At 34.4% G+C, this 19544-nt stretch overlaps 1 protein-coding gene across 1 annotated transcript in view; it reads left to right on the forward strand.

Annotated features, from left to right (window-relative positions):
- The window catches only part of LOC140152902 (dmX-like protein 2), a 192556-nt gene that overhangs the window by 15345 nt on the left and 157667 nt on the right, over positions 1 to 19544 (forward strand). Inside the window, 2 exon segments of the mRNA XM_072175438.1 lie at positions 10234 to 10359; positions 13568 to 13642. Coding sequence (XP_072031539.1) covers positions 10234 to 10359; positions 13568 to 13642 — 201 coding nt within the window.

Consider the following 19544-nt stretch of genomic DNA (forward strand, 5'->3'; position numbering starts at 1 on the left):
ACTCGCACATGCTTGAAACAGAAGATGTACAAAAGGTGAAGAATAAGGGGAGTTTTCATGATGGTAACTTTATTTGATCTCAATAAGATAGTTTACAAATAATATTTATCTGACTAAGAAAGAGAATAAACGACATGAATTTTTGTATGCGTCGTTATCCACTACTCAAAATATTGGACCTGCCTATCATCTATTACACGGTAAAAAAACAAAATTTCCTATTGTTTATTCCCTAATTAATGTGATGATGATTAAAATGTAGTTAGTCACTTTTCCTGTATTATTCTCACTGACACAGTTTTGTTTTCCACAGCTTAGAAGCCCTCTTCATTGTTCGCCTGCTCAAAAGAACTGATCAGTAATAGCCAAGTGTCAAAGGAAGAATTACTTTTTGAGGCCCAATTTCCAAATTCACCCAAATAAACAAAATTAACTGTCAAGTGTTCTCACTGATGTAGCTGACAAGAAAACTTTTAAAATGAAATCAAGCACCAAGAAACAAAAATGTAAAATATAAAATATAAGAGCTGTGAATGCATTAATTAGAATACAGAATTGCATCGTCCTTTCATTTATGTGGGTCAAGAAATTCTATTTGGTAGAATTGCCCTGCAGTTCCTCCTCTACCCTCCTTTGAAAAGGTCATTATTGTTGAGATTTGAATGTTAAATTTGTTTGTTCAACATGACAATTTCTGTGTGCTATAATTGCAATAAACCTTACGCTATTAAGTATTATAGATGTAGGGGGAAGAGTTATTAATCAGATTCAAAAGATTTTTAGGAAGGTATATTTTAATTTGTGTGTTAAAATTATATGCTAAGTATTTGTTCAAAAATATTTGAGACTATTTTGATTTTAAAAAATTGGTCAGTTTCAGTCTTCTTAATACCGGTACATTTGCAATACATTCATGTGTATTAGATGATCGATCAGAGCTGGAATTTTATTTTGTGACCTGGTTTAAAAAAATAAAGAATGAGTTTACGTATTGGCTTCAGTTCTGACATATTGTACATGTACTGGTACATTAGACGCTTGAAGGTCAGCAGGACAAACGTTATCTGGTCAGCGTTTAGTGTGAGCAGCAGGTATGAGTCAATGGATGCATGCATTCAATTTACCATGGTGCTTAATTGAAAAGCATGATGATTAATTAATTGATACATCACTTTGTATAAATTTGCATTGGGTATTAATGCAATTTATTACTACGCACTGCTATGCGGTGAGTGAGTGAGAGATTAGTTATGAAGCATTTTGTGAATAAGTATGAGTCAAATGTCCAGTCCTACATACTTTTTTCATATATATGGGGTACACATGTACACAGTTACACCCCCACATATAATCGCATCCAAACATAGATGCTGTTTAGGACTATGCAAATGTGGACGTCTGAATGTTAAGTTAATCGACATACTGGGGATATTGTGTACCATTTTTTGTATGTGTATAAATATAAAATTTTACCTGGCAACTGCAGATGTTATATGCATTTGCAGCAACTGCAGATATGTTATACATGCATTTGCAGACAGTTACAGACCTCCTTGAACCGAGGACTGTTCCCCATTGTAATTTGCAGAGAGGTCCATGGTTCCTCCTCTACCCTCCTTTGAAAAGGTCATTATTGTTGAGATTTGAATGTTAAATTTGTTTGTTCAACATGACAATTTCTGTGTGCTATAATTGCAATAAACCTTACGCTATTAAGTATTATAGATGTAGGGGGAAGAGTTATTAATCAGATTCAAAAGATTTTTAGGAAGGTATATTTTAATTTGTGTGTTAAAATTATATGCTAAGTATTTGTTCAAAAATATTTGAGACTATTTTGATTTTAAAAAATTGGTAAGTTTCAGTCTTCTTAATACCGGTACATTTGCAATACATTCATGTGTATTAGATGATCGATCAGAGCTGGAATTTTATTTTGTGACCTGGTTTAAAAAAATAAAGAATGAGTTTACGTATTGGCTTCAGTTCTGACATATTGTACATGTACTGGTACATTAGACGCTTGAAGGTCAGCAGGACAAACGTTATCTGGTCAGCGTTTAGTGTGAGCAGCAGGTATGAGTCAATGGATGCATGCATTCAATTTACCATGGTGCTTAATTGAAAAGCATGATGATTAATTAATTGATACATCACTTTGTATAAATTTGCATTGGGTATTAATGCAATTTATTACTACGCACTGCTATGCGGTGAGTGAGTGAGAGATTAGTTATGAAGCATTTTGTGAATAAGTATGAGTCAAATGTCCAGTCCTACATACTTTTTTCATATATATGGGGTACACATGTACACAGTTACACCCCCACATATAATCGCATCCAAACATAGATGCTGTTTAGGACTATGCAAATGTGGACGTCTGAATGTTAAGTTAATCGACATACTGGGGATATTGTGTACCATTTTTTTTTTGTGTATAAATATAAAATTTTACCTGGCAACTGCAGATGTTATATGCATTTGCAGCAACTGCAGATATGTTATACATGCATTTGCAGACAGTTACAGACCTCCTTGAACCGAGGACTGTTCCCCATTGTAATTTGCAGAGAGGTCCATGGTTCAAATGTGAAAATTGTGTGTGTGTGTCCTTGTTTGCCGGCATTTTCCCCAGCACCCGCATTGAGTGGGACCAAAATAAGTTACCTAAGGTAATTTGCCTCGGGTGCTCCCTGCAGTCCATTGCCTTGGTGTTCCTGCAAAATTGGATGCCCTCAGCCTCTCACAAAACAAACTTTGGACCCTGCACCCACACATATAATGTAGTGCCCATCCAATTACGTTTAAGCACCCCAATACGTGAAATCATCCCCTGATTGAGTTTTTATTATTCAACAGTGGACATTCATAATTGATTTTATTTGCCTTGTGGATGTGGTTAAATTTACTGTCCAATGTCGCAAGTGTGGACTCATCCTACACCAGCAACTGAGGTAAACAGCTATAATGCATTCTTGTAGGCCTGCTGGTTTAGATCTAGAAACACTGTCTAGTAACTGTGGACGTCCACTTTCCTTGAGTGTTCACTGTGGCATAGCATTTTACAGATGAAAAGATAAAATATGCACAAAACCTTACATTGTTGGTTAGCTGCAACAAAGTATGTGCTTCATGAGTTTGCAATTTAGGCCACAAAAATGAACCATTTTGACACTGATTTGCCCTGATGTTTTCATCTTGATTTCTGCTCACCCAGGTCCAGTACAGTCCCCAGAAAATCAAGTTGAGATAGGGTCTGGTTAAAAACAAAACTTGCCCATTGGCATAGCTGAGATGTATTGTGCCATCAGTGATATAATTGCATATTTTGTCAACAGCATTTTTTGTAGAATCAATGGTGCATGAAATCTGTGTGTTGATGAATGGAAGCCACAGCATGATGACTTGATGACACCATAGATTTTGGAAAGAAATATAAAAAAATGAATAAAAAATCCAGGATCTATGATGTGACACACAACCACCTTTATTATGCAGGTGTTGGGGAATATGCAAGTCTTCTAGCTCGTGTTTATTATAGGTAGCGTTGAAAAGAATAAAACACCATTCATAGATTAATGCCAGGCAGTGTAAACTTGTCTCTTGGTAGTTCTGCTCATACCTGATTATTGATCACAATTTTATTTTCCCCTGGGCTTTTCCTGTACGTAATAAAACATACTCTATTGGGACCCGTCTCCTGATCAGCTCAAAGGTCCTAGTTGCATGTATACACAGTGAATGGTGGCAGGCTCGATGTGTGAACATGAACGTGGTGCAAGGGCATCTCGTGATCCAGATAGAGAAAAAAAGGCTAAAATAAACTGTGTAATCTAGAATAAAGACTAGATAGGAGGAGGTCAGGGTGGTTCGATTGGAAACATAGTTTGAAATGGTCTGAAATAATTGCTTACAAAATATAAAATGACATGGATTTCCACCCTCAATCAAATATTAAGGACTTGTCTAAAAATATTATATCACATGATCCAATTTATATAAAAATAAAATAACCCTGTTTTTTATGCAAAAAGAAGGTGATATAAAAATGTAATTACCCTGTTTGTATGCAAACTGAGGGGGATGTTATACCTTCTAACTCATTATCAATTATCATGCATGCACATATAGTTAGTTCAGAGTAAATTTAAATTTAATGGATCATAGAAGTAGATCTTGAAAAGAGTGACAGTTAGCCACATGATTGAGTCCAAATCAAGGTTTGGGCAAAAGTACTTATTTTGACCCCTGTCAGCTTGGTCAGAGTGTTTCAACAACAATAGCTCAAATCATGATACAATTGTATACTTTTTTTATGAACCATTAAAAGTGCTTGAAATGGTCTAAAATAGCCTAAAATGAGGTTATATCTATTGCACTTTTCAGCTCATTCTTCATCTCCATTGAATTTAGCTATAAAATACAAAGTTCCATTTTTTTAAATGTATGTATGTCCTTGGTATGGTATTCTTCAATAAATAAAAAAATAAAATGTCCGTCTGAAACAAATGTGTTGCAGAATGCCTTTTGGTTAGGTTGTGTTTAAGATAGGCTCTGCTATAGGGTTAGGATTGGTTTAGGACAAGACTGCTTGGCATCCCCTGGTAAAGGTGTGTTTAGAAGTGGTACATGTACTGCGATAATTAATTTGTAAATGTGACATGCCATGTCAAAAGGAGACACTTTTGGGCAGGATAATAAATTTATGAAGAAATAGCCAGGGTGATTTTTCACAATTTGGGTTTGTTACAAATTTGTGATGTTTTTAATGTTTAAAATATTGTCTGATAGTTTCAGACCGGAATATAACTGGCATCATGTATTTTTTGAGACATTTTTCAAGGTAATTCCTACTCTCAACATTGTCAATAATATAAGTTAATACCATAACTCACAAACTCAATATCTTCGCTTAGGAATGTCCTATTTCATTGGGGAAAATGGGCTGTGGAGCAAAATATCTCTATATTTATGTAAAAACCTCAAATTGATAACCTGCCCAAAAGTGTCTCCTTTTGACATGGCATGTCACAAATTGTAATGCAATAATGTTAGGTTGAAACACAGGACAGGAAAGGTTTCTTCCATGAGACCTTAAAGGTACATTGTATATGTGTAATGACAAAAGTGTGCTTTGTATGGGAGTGATTTGGAACCTTCAGTTCATTTCATGTGTCATTTGCTGAGCTTTATTTTTGCTGAAAATCCATCACAATTGGAATTAAACTTATGGTTCCAGAGATATGGTCATTTCAGTGCTGAGAACAATCAAAATGAAAACATGGCAAAAGAAATTGAATCTATTGCTATAATTGAATATTTCTCAAAATCAATATGAGTAACTAACAACTCATTTAGCTTGATCACATCACATAATACTCTAAAAACAATAACAATCAAATCAAACAAACATTTATCAAGTCATTTTGATGTGTGAACAATTATAATAAAAAATACATCACTATCAGTATGCAAATGTGGTAAAAGTAAATGTTGTTTTCCCATTTAGTGTGCAGGTTCATAATCCACCTGTTGAATTTTGTATTAAATCCACCTACAACTTCAAGAGAACCGGTGCTCACTCTTATGAATATTTCAACTTCAAGTGCATGTATGTGCAGATAGATGTATGTTGCATGCGGTATAGCTGTATAGGTTATTCAATTTGGCTGAAGGCTAGTACTTTGTCTGGCTACCACATGTGCCTCCGCATATAAGACGAGATCATTTTTTTAGTCCAATTCAAAGCTGCAGTGCATCACTTGCAGATAGCATCATGCAACAGAGTTTAATTTGCATTCATCATGTAGTGAAGAACTTTCTGCAATGTGTGGAAAGACTGACCAGTATAATATTGCATAACTTGTCATCCAGTTACCTCTGATATTGGCCCTTCGCACTTGATTATTAGTTTCCTGTTTACCACCCGCGTCCAAAATTGAAAATCTCAAAATAATTAATTATTTTATTTTTATTTCTAATTTTCCCCTTTAAAATAACTTTCAACTCCTTCTACTTGCCATTTTCTAACTTTAATAATATCAACAATAATTATGAACAAACAAAGAGTACATCTCCACCTTCACTTATTTATAAAATCAAATATTGTTGTGAAATAATTAAATGTCCGCTCTAGTCAAAACGAGTCAATAGTTCCGTGTAATAGTTCAAACGAAATAAAGAAAATAAAAGATAATTAATAATTAATAATTAAAAGTCACCTCGTCCCTTTTTCAAAATCTTTAACAGGAAACTAATAATCAAGTGCGAAGGGCCTAAAAAGCATTTTGCAGTCAATTATGTAAAAATAATGTGAAATAGATGAGGCTTTTCTAGTAAACTGTAACAGTATCACGTATGTGTATACCGTAGCAAAAATATTTGATTAGGTTTGGTTAGTTGACTTCAAGAACAGGCTAAAGTAAAAAAAATGTTTTTTTACTTTATTGAAATATATGCCAATGTAAAATTTGGCCCTGAACACCATTAAATGCATGCAATAGTAAAAAAATAAATGTTTTAATTTGTATTTGGAACAAATCACACTCTCACAGGGCAATACACTTAAAATCATGATGAATTCATTTCATATATGTTCTGTTTGATAATGCACAAATTTACCAAGTCTAAATATTTAATAAATAAAATGTAAAATAAAAATAAATAGCTGGCAGGTCTGTGTGATATTGCACTCTCCTCAACTGTGATCAATGAAATTGTGGACAACATGTTTTGTATGTAGGTTTGCTGTTAACCAGCATCGTGTATCTCTTGCTAGTATCATTTGATTGCAGCTAGGCCATTTGTTATAGAGAGAGTGGTTGGCCTTGTCAGTAGAGTTAACGGATTTCCAATTAAAATTGGAACCCAAATCAATATCTAGTCTTGGTCATCTCAGTTTAGTCTCCTGTATTATGATGCATGATCTAACCACGTCATTGCGTCAAAAAACAAAGGCATCAATGATGTCATCAATATTGGTCACAGTGGTGGCTGTTTGGCGATGAAAAAAAGCTCTGTTTTACGGGCCTGACCAACCCAGATTTTAACAAATTGGGATAAAAATCCCTCTACAAATGAATGTCGACCCAAATTCAGAAAATGTCAGATTTTTATGAACAATTTTTGTATTTAAAAAATTGCAAAATATTTACAGATTTGGGTGATTTTTATTTTCATTTACAAAAAAAACCAAACCAGCCAACTTAAAAGGGCTGTCTATCCGTAGAACAGATTTATTTTAATTTTTTCATCACCTTATGTTTTAACAAATATTTTGCAGTATAATTTTTTGGCGCCAAGACAATTTATTTTCTTGAAGAATATCAAAATCTTCTTCAGTTGTTAAAAATTGCATCCACTAAATTGCTCAGAATTTGTGAAAATTTGATCCCTGTTGAAATTTGATGCTTTCTATATTGGCAGGGTTTACATGTAGGTTATTGGAGATTTACATAGCTGTGGAATTCGACAAGCTTGCTAGATTAAAAATCAATATGTAATAAGGTCCTTTACCCAGTACAGGCAACCTACGTGTAGTTTATTACATTGGACAAGAAGCAATGAGTGTTCACCAATTTAAAACCATTGTAGTAAGAAGTAAACTGAACTATGTTATCTACTCCCAGTTTTAATAATTTTATTACACACTCCCACACAAGAGGTGATTACCCTCTCCTCCAACACACACCCCCACGCACCCACCACCCACATCCACACATAGTCATCTGATGATCTGAGCTACAGTATGAGAATAAATAAAATGAAATATTAAAGTGAATATGATCTACAGAAATAATAATTAAAAAAGAAAGAATACAAAATTTTTTTCTATATGCTCGAATTGATCACTATATAATGATTTTTTTTGCCTGGATAAAAGAATAATCCAGCATTTTAGTTGATGTTAAAATGTTATTTCAAACATTGTTAGGAACTGGTTTTGTGGGTGTTTCAAGTACATACAGGTGTAGTGTGGGAGGTATAATACTTGTGAGCAGGTGGCATAGACTGGAAACAGAATTGAGAATCATCAGGATCTCAAGTATCAGTTTCATTAATTTGTATACTCAAGCATATTCAACTTACATTGTACTACCCGGTACTAATATTCTTTTTCTCTGTTTCACTAGCTTTATTAGTGTGTTGCGCGTATGACGCATTGCAAAGCACTTGTCTGTGATTTGTTGCTATGTAATCATGTTGTTGATGCATTGGAGTGTCAACATTACCCTTCCCATGTTCTGGCAATGTAAACTACAGAGAAAAAGTAATTTTGAAAAACATTTTACTTTTAAATGAACATGAATATCTTATTAATGTGGATGATTGTCATAATAATTTGTGAAAGGATGTGTATTTTGTTTTAATTGGAATATTGCAAAATTTAAATTATTCACAACCTAAGAAACAACCAATACCATAGCATCACATAGCTGTTGATACAAGGTTCTTTACTTTACATGTAGATAGAAAGTACTTGTAAAACATCTGAATTAGCCCAATTCTGACAGCCTAACTCTCTCAATTGAGTCACCATTAAAGTAAATAAACTTTCAAAAATCTTTTAACCCATTTATGTCACCAGCTATTTCATGCATTGTTATAAAACAGCACATTGTATGCATCCTTGTGTAAGGAGTTTGCTTCAGAAATATTTTGTCATTTTGCTCACAATAATCTCTTAATTAAGCAAACACAATTCATTATCACAACTCAATTGTACATCATATACATTTTGTATAATAAAATTAGTCAGATTTACTTACTACGAAAGCTTCATATCTCGTGTTACAAAAACATTTTGCCTATTATACAACCCAGAGATATAGATTATGAGCTATTTATAACCACCCCCAAACAGATACATCTGATAATGAACTATTTGTGTGCGATGGAAAGGTTTTTAGCGTACTTAATGAAATGATGATGTTAGTATGTATAGGCAGCGCTCTTTGATCTTTTAAGTATGGTAGAGAGCAGGAGAAAGCTAGAAAAAATTGCCAGAAGTGATTGAGGTAGAGTAGGTCACTGCTTAATTGACGGCAGCGGATTGGAAATGGAAAAATAACAGACAACTTCTCTTGTATGTTATGTAATGCACACCAATGGGCTGTAACATAAATGTGTACTTAGCTCTGAACAAATTACTAACTCATCATCACCAAGTATGGTGAAAGTGATGATATTTGAAGATTAATTTACTACCTGTCCTGCACTGTAAATTATTTTTCTCAATTGATTTCATGGTTCAGTATTTTGTTTTGTGTCTTTTGTCAACCCATATTAAACATTCTAAAAAAGAAAGGGAAAAAAAAAATTAGAGAAAGAAAAGGTTCTGAGGTATTGGGTGTTAAGGGTATAGACGAAAAGATGTATATAAATGATGGAACTTGATGCATATTGTGTGGGTGTACATGTACAGCTCTAGGTTCATAAATTGACATCTCAGAGAAAGAGGGTCACTCAATGAGTGTGCCCTATTTGTGCCATCAACCCATGTTATCTATCGATTAGGGCTATAATGTGTAACAGGAAAATTTCAAAAGGTTTTTATTTTCATGTTTTTCACAGTTATCAGAACTGAAAAATAGACCCTCCTAAAGTATTTTTAAGCCATAGGTTCAAAGAGTAGCTGTTTGAAACAGGGAATAAAAGAAATGACAAAGCTGTTCAGAACAGTTCAATTTGTGAAAATTAATAGTGCTAAAACATCCTGCTATACCGCACTTACAAGGCAAAGTTTCATAGAATTTGATTAAACACATCAACAATTATATTTCTCTTTTGTCTCACTGCTTTCATCTTGAAAAAAGGTAAGATGGTTTGAGGTGATGTGACCGTGGATATACACATGTGGTCAAACTGCAGCGAACGGTGGACCTTCCCTATACCTGTCTATGGAGTACATCAATAGGGTCAAATGCATTTTTACGCTATTAGCCATCTATTGAAGCTATAAAAAAGCGTGGATTGTCCCCAATTGCAGGTGCATCCTCATTTGATAGTTAAAGAAACAGGTGTGTGTCTTTGTTTGGCATCGTAAACAAACATACTCCCTCGCACATGTTATATACACGAACAACTTTGAAACTTCCAATGGATATTTTGCATAAATCTGTGAAGTAATGCCAGACGTGAGGGGTATTTCGTAAGAGTGTCTGAACTGAAACTAGATATTCTGTGACTAAACAAGTGATTTATTTTCTGTTATCCCTTTCATTTCTCCAGGCCTATGCTTCTGGTTGCGACTTGGTGATCCTAGCCAGTAATTTCCATCGAGTGCAAATCATCCCTGGTGACAACCATGGCAATATTCAGGTTGGCTGTATCGACTGCTCCTCAGAAAATGGCAAGGTAAGGCAATCATGGCAACAAGGATAACGCAACAAAACGCTAACAGCGTCCCACGGGTGACTGACAGAAAAGGCGTCTGAAATTAAGAGAAATACCAACACCATTACTGTCATGTCTCCTAAGGGAGACTGCTTGAAAAAGTGCTCATTTTCACTACTTTTTCCCCCGTTGAACAAGTGCATTTTGTAATTTTCACAAGTTTGGTGAAATCTCTGAATCTACCTCCGCAACTTGTTAATATTTTCATAGCATTATTTTTGAATGAATGGTGGCTTTAAGATCACCAAGGTATTTGACATTGTGGTACTTGAAATTCAAGAGGTGGGATGCTGCATGCTGCAGATGTAAAACTTGCATGACACTCAAACAGAGAGAGAGAGTGAGAGAAACTAAAGAATTTGCATTTTGAGGCAAATGTGTGTCTTATTATGTTTAATCTTAAATTGAAATGCTTAAACATTTGAGAATGCGAAACCTTTTTTTGCTCCGTACCCAGGGAGTCAAAAGTTATGTGGGTCAAATTCATAAGGATTCAGAAAACGTATAGTTTGACCTACCTGTTACGTTTGGTTCATGAGTCATTAGCAAAGTCGTAAAAAGTAGGGTATGCTAGCAAATTATGATTGATTTATTGGCAATTCTTTTCCGATTAAGCGATGAAAAATATCAAAAAGAGTATTATGTCACCTGTTCAGTGATTCTTCCCATTTTAGTGATCGCTCCCATTCACTCAGCTAGCGGCGGCATGCGCAGAGCATGGGTATCCCGCTAGTTCCACATTATAATTACACATTAAAAACATATATATCCAAATGAGTATTTTTAGTAACATTTTGCACAGGATGTAGATTAAGGCAGATTGAACCTAGTACCGCGTAATATTGAGCACCAGTTTATTGAATGAAAAAACATTTTCAAGTGTTTCCATTGCATTGTTCATAAGCACCCCTAACTTACGTTCCATATTAAAGTAACAGTATGGGCACCGATAGATAATTATCGCTCCATTGCATTCAGTCTCAGCATGCTACTCAATTTCTTGAGGTTTTTGCATTAACCATTATAGTTCAACACTGTGAGATTTGATTTCAAATTCAATTGTTAAGTTAGAATGGAAGATAGATTTGCAATTCCAATTGGCAGCGGGTAATAAACCTTTTTTGAACTACAAGATGTATACAAAATTGGCCATTACTAGTGAGATGTAGCGGAGCTTAATATAATGCTCGCTTCCGCACATAATATATCTTCTTTCCTGTTTAGTTGTATTCAATATATTTTGACCATCAGTTTTACAAATGTAGTATAGTAGAAAGATTGGCTGCTATATATTGTAATAACAAGTACATCATATTTTTATTATTATTGTTGTTAATTATTGTTAATTATTATTATTATTGTTATTGTTATTGTTATTGTTATTGTTATTATTTTAAATATTAATATTATTATTATTATTGTTTTTGTTATTGTATAATTATTAATATTATTATTATTATTATTATTATTATTATTATTATTATTATTATTATTATTATTATTATTATTATTGTTATCATCATCATCATCATCATCATCATCATCATCATCATCATCATCATCATCATCATCATCATCAAATCAGAAATACCCTGTTTCTCATATTGACTAATTGACTGATTTTTGTACATGGCAATGAGCATGTTGTGGTTACATTTATTACTTTTGAGTGGGGGAATATCAAATATATCGTACGGTACTCAAAGATTAATGACTCAAATATTCACCATATGCAACATGCAACGCTATGGTAAATCTGCTGTTGTGGTTTGTCACTCAAGGAGGGCAGATAATATACCTCTGGCATTCATCGGCAAAAGCCTAAAATAGAATAATAATTTCCATCTTGAAGTTAAGGGATCTAAAATGAGCGTTTATTGCGTTTCGACAGTATTTTTGTGGGACATGAGAGCACCTCAGACCTATCGAATTGCATTCTGAATCTAAGCATGTCTTTCTGATATCAAATAATTTTCATTTTTGAAAATCACAATATAATACAAATTTTATGACAAATTATAAAAATTTGATATTTTTCAAATTGTTGATATATAACAGTCCTGGAAGTAAATTATATAAATCTAATGACATATTCTTAAAGTGTATGTAGCAGGGAGGAAAAGCCGACGGTCAATTGAAAATTTTGACCTTTCATATTGAAGATATGGATTTTTTCCCAAAAGACCTAATTTTTGTTGGTGTTTTGGGAAAAAAAATCCATAGCTTCAATACGAAAGGTCAAAATTTTCAATTGATCGACAGCTATTCATACCACCTACATACACTTTAAGTATAAATCATCAGATTTATAAAGTTTACTTCAAGTACTTTTAAATATCAAAAATATCAATTTTTAATGATTTGCTATAAAATGTGTATTAAATTGCTAATTTCAAAAAATCAAAATTATTTGATATCAGAATGACATTCTTCGTATTCAGAATGCAATTCGATATGTCTGATGTGCTCCAATGTCCCACAATAAATACTGTCCAAACGTTCATACCCCAGCCCTTAAAGCATTACAAACGTTTGCGTACACATTGCTTAGCATTCATTTTGGCATGACGTGTTGCATACAGAATGCAAACAACTGCACACTTTGAATTAAAGTTTGCAGGGTGCATAGCAAAATAATCTGGAGGTAAATTCAGTTGCCTCCATGAGTGACACTCACACGTGGTAGGCGGAGTTGGTACTTTTTGATTCTACCTCATGAGGATATGGATGTACTTATTGATGTTGTTTTGTCGATTGAATGGACTTTTATGCTCATGTGCCAAATACGAAAACCACACTAAATGCATGACAAATACATACACACGGCCACACCACTCACTAAGACTAAATGTGATAAGGAGCGAAGCACACATTTGTTCAATTACCCAACCAGGACCCTACATCTGTATTTACCAAACAGGTCATATTAGAGAATCCCGACTGCACCTTGTTTGTGTGTCGCTCATGGAGGGTATTATCCCCGGAGTATACCTCCATCATTATTTCGCCATTTAATAAAAGTTGACTTTTAATATAACCGCTTAGTATTGACACACTTGCGCCATATTGGCAGCATGTTGCAAAAGAAATGTGACTACCATGTTATTTACAATTATAAACCTTGCAACCATGATGAAACTTAGTATGTGTTTTTTCTTCTTCTTGATAGATTGCAGCATCCTATGCCAATCAAGTCTACATCTTTGAGCCAACACCAAGTCCTGTACAGAAAAAGAGTTCCCATGTAAGTAAATGACTATGTCTAGTAAGTATATACATGCAGTGGGTTAGTTTTGTAAGTTTTTTTCCACGCTATTACAAACAGGCGTTGCTGGAGTGGGCTCTACTTTTGGTAGTGGTGTGTGGCATGGAACTGTGAACTTTGGGAACTGAGAACTGATTCTTGGGAAAAATACAGGCTTCTGAACTGAAATTTCAACATTTTTTTTTGTCTAATGAAGTAATCTTGGGCCAAATTATAGGCTGTAGAGCTAAGAAATTCCTATTTTGTCAAATTTTGGGAGTTTACTTTAAAAAGTGAAGCTAAACAACTGGTGCACGATCCTTAAATGTGTGTCTTCGGAACTGCGGGAGACCCCTGAAAAAGAGACCCTTAACTGCCACACATACCTGTACCACCTTTACATGTACATGTGAGTGCCTTCCCCTGTCGTTGCATTCTGAATATTTATATTTGGCACCAATTTTACTAAGGCATACAACACTTTGATGTATGCCACAACCAGTCGGCCTTTTGATATTAATTTCCGAATCACTTGTTACAAACATAAGTTTGACTCCTATGTACTTGCAATTAAAAAAAAATGCTAGGGCTGGCTACAGTGTCTATCAGGAAAGTTCAGCGCTTACCAACTTGTGTAAAACGTTGTTGAGCATATGAGGTGTTGATGTTTGTTGACATGATTCAATCCGCCAGTTAGTATTCCATTCACTGTGTTTACTCAGAATACGTGCAACATCGGTTAAAAGTGCCAAACTTCTCTTCTGATAAACTTTGTAGTGACTGATTAATAGCTCAATTGCTAGCCCATCAATAAAGATAGTAGTCAATTGACATCGACTGTACCATAGAATCCATGATCACCACATCAGCATTCACCAGTGTATTAAAACAATCACTGCCCTTAGAAGTGATGAATGAATTTACTTGTTTTTAGATTAATTAAATTAAGTAAAGTGTACATGTTTTATAATACATTTAATTTGAAGTGATGTGTATTTTAAAATTTGTTTATCACCATTTTTAGTGACATTATGTGTTAGTCCTTAGACATTTTTGATTGCAGTGTCAAGGGCTCGCTATCAACTAGTGAATGGTAAAGTACATGAGCACAGGTGAAGTTTGGTCATTAATGCTTTCTAGTCACTGTCTTCAGATTGGCAAACCCTGCAATGGAAGTGTATGCAGGTGCCAAGTAATTGCATTGGACTAATCCATTTAAAATCCACACTCCCTGTGTGGGAGATTTTGGAAATATATTCCGAGGGGGAATATGAAATTCAAATGGGATGAACACATTAGGCACCTCCAGTTGAATTTCATACATCCTCTGAGAAAGATTCAAGCTAATTCTTCTACAGAGGGAGGGTGAGTATCAAATAGAGTTGGTTAATGCAGGGATGAGATTTTTTCAGCTGATCAGCTTTTTTTTTTACTATTCAAATTTATGCATTTGTATTTATTTTCAGCCCGATTTTGGGTCTTTTTTGCCAATTTCACGCTGTTTTTCAGCTTTTGTTTGGTTCTACTTCAGCTTTTTTCAAGCAAAGCCACTCTCATGTGGATATTTCCAAATCTTTCACAGGGGGGTGTGGATTTCAAATGGAATAGTTATATCACCAGCAAGGGAGAATGTTTTGGAGAACATGGATTAAGTCATGTATGGTGCATTGCAGGTCAATATGAAACTTGGCTCATGATAGTAGGCTTCTTTTAAAAATTGAGTTCCCAAATCTATACATGTACAGCGCATGAAGTTTAACGTACATTGTACATGTTACGATGGATATGCAATTGTGTCTGTAGCTGTCATTTAATAATCCTTTCATGTGAAAGTAATACATTTTATATTATAAATGTATACTATTTACCAATGTTACATCACTAGCACTATTATTAAATATTATTATTAATTCCTGGGAATTATGAAATGAATTTCATTCCACTTTGTTGTGAAGTTTAGGGTCAAATTGTTCGTGTTCAGAAAGAGCTGCCGATTTCATTGTGACCAGTATAGAATGTGAAAGCAATAATAATTGTATATGATTCAATTCCATGGCTCCCAGAAACATAAAGGATTTGTATTATATAATAAAATCCAACAAAAAGTATAGCATACATGTACACCAGAGCCAGAATGACATAATCCCATCATTGCCTTTGCCTAGTACAGCTGTCACACATTTGAATCTTTGAAGTATTGTTGTCAGGCACACACAAATCAAAACTAGACCATTATTTATAATGTAATTATACAAAAAATACTGGGGTGAGAAATGTTAAGAAAATCAGAATGAAATCATTTTTACCAGATTGCATTTGGGAGGATTTACACATAGTATATATTTATTTTAATCATTTTTCTGCCAATTTCTTATCCACAACCTAAACTGAAACATCTATATACAACATGCAAGTATGCAGAAGAGGCTCTATGAGGAAATTGATTTTTAATAGAATATCAGAAAATTAATTTATAATAAGTTAGTGACTGTCTGTCCATTTTGTTGCTTTGCTGCCTTAATTTGTTTGTCATATTTACAGTGATTGAAGCAACCATTATATGTAACAAGGCAAAGGAAGACAAGCCATTAGTGATTTGTAACATAGATGACCTATTAATTGTGGTCAGTGTCCAGCACTTGATGAGATATCAATTAATTACATCCTGGGCGGCAATCTAATCCCAATAGAAAACAGGTTGACCAGAGCATGGCGCATCTTAGTGTCATAATTACTGCATTTGGAATTGAAAATTGTACTTTTTTTTTTATTCCATCATGCAATTTGCTTTGAAATTGGTCCCTTGGAACAGCGATTATTTTAAAATTTATTCAATAAAAGTCAATAAAATGACTGCAGTTGACACATTTTGTCCTTTCTCCTCCATAGAGAGGGAGGGAGGGAGGATTGCTACATCCTGCAAAGCTGTAACACATAAATCCTTTTTCAATAACATTGGATTTATGTCATCATATCTAAATGTCATTGTATAGTGATGACCTGGATGTATGTTCTTCAAAATATTTTCATGTCTGTAAACGCACAAGTATAACTTGATAAGGTAGGATTTTGACAAAGTGCATATTTGATACTACTGTACATATGTATCCAATTTATGTCTTAATTACCTTCAAATTAAGTAGATCATGTTAGAATAGGACCAGGATCTTTTATCAAAATTAAGCTCAGTTTGCCTCTCTTAGGAAAAACAAAGCAAAACATTGTCTTACTAACTAGTACTAATGACAAGTACAGTATACTTCCAGTTTCTATTATCATGGTATTTATTCAAAGGACTAAATGGTTTTATAGATTTCATCTGTATTCTGTGGAGTTAGAAAATAAATCCCTTAGTAGCTTAATTTCCCGGGCACGATGATCGGTTTAAGCTACTGGTTATCTCCATTGAACAGTGCAGATTTCTCGGAGGGAATACAATACCATTCCACATAGAATAGGGTAGAATGGATATGTTTCTGAGCTAGCCAATGTGTAGGGGAAAAACATTACTGGGTATTTTATTTTGTTGATTGAGCCAAGAGGTGGATTAATTGTTTCCACTCTCCTGAATGGGAGTGGGATTGTGTATCAATTGGAGCATATCATTACATTCTGGGTTTATTGCACACAGAGCCTCAGCTATCAGCTTTATAACCTTAAAGCAGCAATGGTTGACTATGAAGTTGTATTTGGTGCCAACCAAGAAAGGACATGTGTTTTTTTGCCATAGCCATGTTTGTTTAAGCAGTGTTCTCTGCTCACTATGAAGTTGCTATTGAGTTTGGAGCCCAACTTTCTGAACTAAAGTCTATCTCATCTCAAGTTGATTATGAGGTAATATGTTTTTCAAGATAATGCACTTTCATGTGCATATTTGAAAAATGTGCTAAACAATTTGTTATTCAAATACCTTTTACAAATTAGACCTGCTCAACATGTGAGATGTGTAAACTCAGAAGCTCAAATACATTCAAGGTAGGGATTAATGGGATTTTGTTATGCACAATTTGCATTTTGACGATAAAGTTTCACTTTCTTTTCTTTGGGGATTTACATCAATTTTTCTGGATTCTTATAAAGTACAATACCATGTTTTGAATGCATATTAATATTAATGTGTTTTAGAACCTTACTTTATAGCTGTTTGAATGGCAACATCAGCTGTGAAACAAACAAAACATTCCATTGTAAAATACGATTAGAGTCAACCAAATGTACAGTATTTGTTTGTTTGTTGATGCAGACAATTTTGTCATATACATTGTGTATGATCTGTGCTAACAGAAATTCATGTGCACACTTCTTGGTCTATTTACACACTTTAAAAAATCACTCTAAGGATGCACAGAAGTGTTTTAAAACAAAAAATAAAGACATTTTATATAGCTTTTTCTATGTTATTTTAACCTCAACTGACAATTGAATGTATGTCTCTGATTAAGTTGTTGCATGCAAAGCCATGATCTGAGATGCATCAACATTTACTCTATATGTCACTAGTCTTGCCTGTTATGAGATAGAATTGATTTTTAAGTCATCATTAAAATGCTGTCTACTGAAGATAGCGAAGTACACTTAATCATAGGAAATTGTTGCAAAGATGACAAATAATGAGTTTCAAGAAGATGCTTGAATTCTGTCATGAATAATCTTTAGATTCATTCTGTGACACACTTGGTAATATCATGTTACTTTAATTTCCTATGACAAAATTTTGTATCATGGTCATATAGATTCTTGCAATCAAAAGTGTCTGCCAGGAGATTGCGGTCCCTGTGGTGTTACAACATGAGTGTGTACCTATCTGCAAGCAAGATAAAGCCTCCGTATCACCTGTGTGCACGTCAATAAGTTATGGATTTGTGGTGGTAATGATAAATTCAAGTATCAAGAACATGGCAACACATTATATGTCATCTTTGGGATTTTTTTTTTCTCCTGGTAACCAATCCTTTTGCTAAAATGCTCTATATATATGGTTTTGATGGTAAATTGTTTGAAAGAATATTTAAAATCATCTAATACTAGTGACTTTTAAAGTTACTTGACTGTAAAGTGTAATCTGTCAAATAGTGCAATTTAGACACTAACACTCGAAAAGTGAAGGCTATATTTCTCATGATGGAAGTAGGAGGTGTTACATTTGCTATTAGTATTCCTTTTTAACACAAACATTATTATAAAAAATAATCTTTGAAGACTTGGTATAAATTGCATCACAAAGTACTTTAAATGATGCGTTTAATAGGTTACTTGGCAAGTGTTGCCTATCTAACAACTGAATCTATCAGGTCTGCAATATATTGTTTACGTATTGTGCATCATAAGAGGGATTCATGTGATCCCAGGATACATTGTGCCACAGTCATCCAGTTTGGCTGTAAATAATCCAATTTGGCGATTTCAGTCTCACCTTTACTTTTTTTCTGCAAGTACATGTAAGCACTGTAAGTAAATGATAACAGTTACTATACAATATGTTTGTTTCATATAGACGAATCCGACAAGCCACATTCCTACACCTCACTGCCGTGCCGGCCATAACTGGGAGTCATCCATCCATTTTACGCGATGCCAGTATCATAGGCATGCAGTGCGCTCTGATGCGCTTGCGATAGTGGGCATCTTGGATTGCAATCCAAATGAACTAAGCGAGTTTGGCATGGATGGCCCCCAGCTATGGCCATCACTTGGCTGTTCGGATTCGTCTATTCACCCATTGCACGGTTCCGCCATATGCGAGGAGAGCCTCGATCTGGCAGCATGCATGAATGGGAATTGAACCAGTCATAATTATAACATTGCGTAAAGTCACGTAATACTTCCTTTCATGTCTATTGCCAGTTCGAGGCTCTCCTCGCATATGGTGGAACCGTGCAATAGGCGAATACATGAGTATGAA

Source organism: Amphiura filiformis, chromosome 5, assembly GCF_039555335.1.
Source record: "Amphiura filiformis chromosome 5, Afil_fr2py, whole genome shotgun sequence".
NCBI lineage: Eukaryota > Metazoa > Echinodermata > Ophiuroidea > Amphilepidida > Amphiuridae > Amphiura > Amphiura filiformis.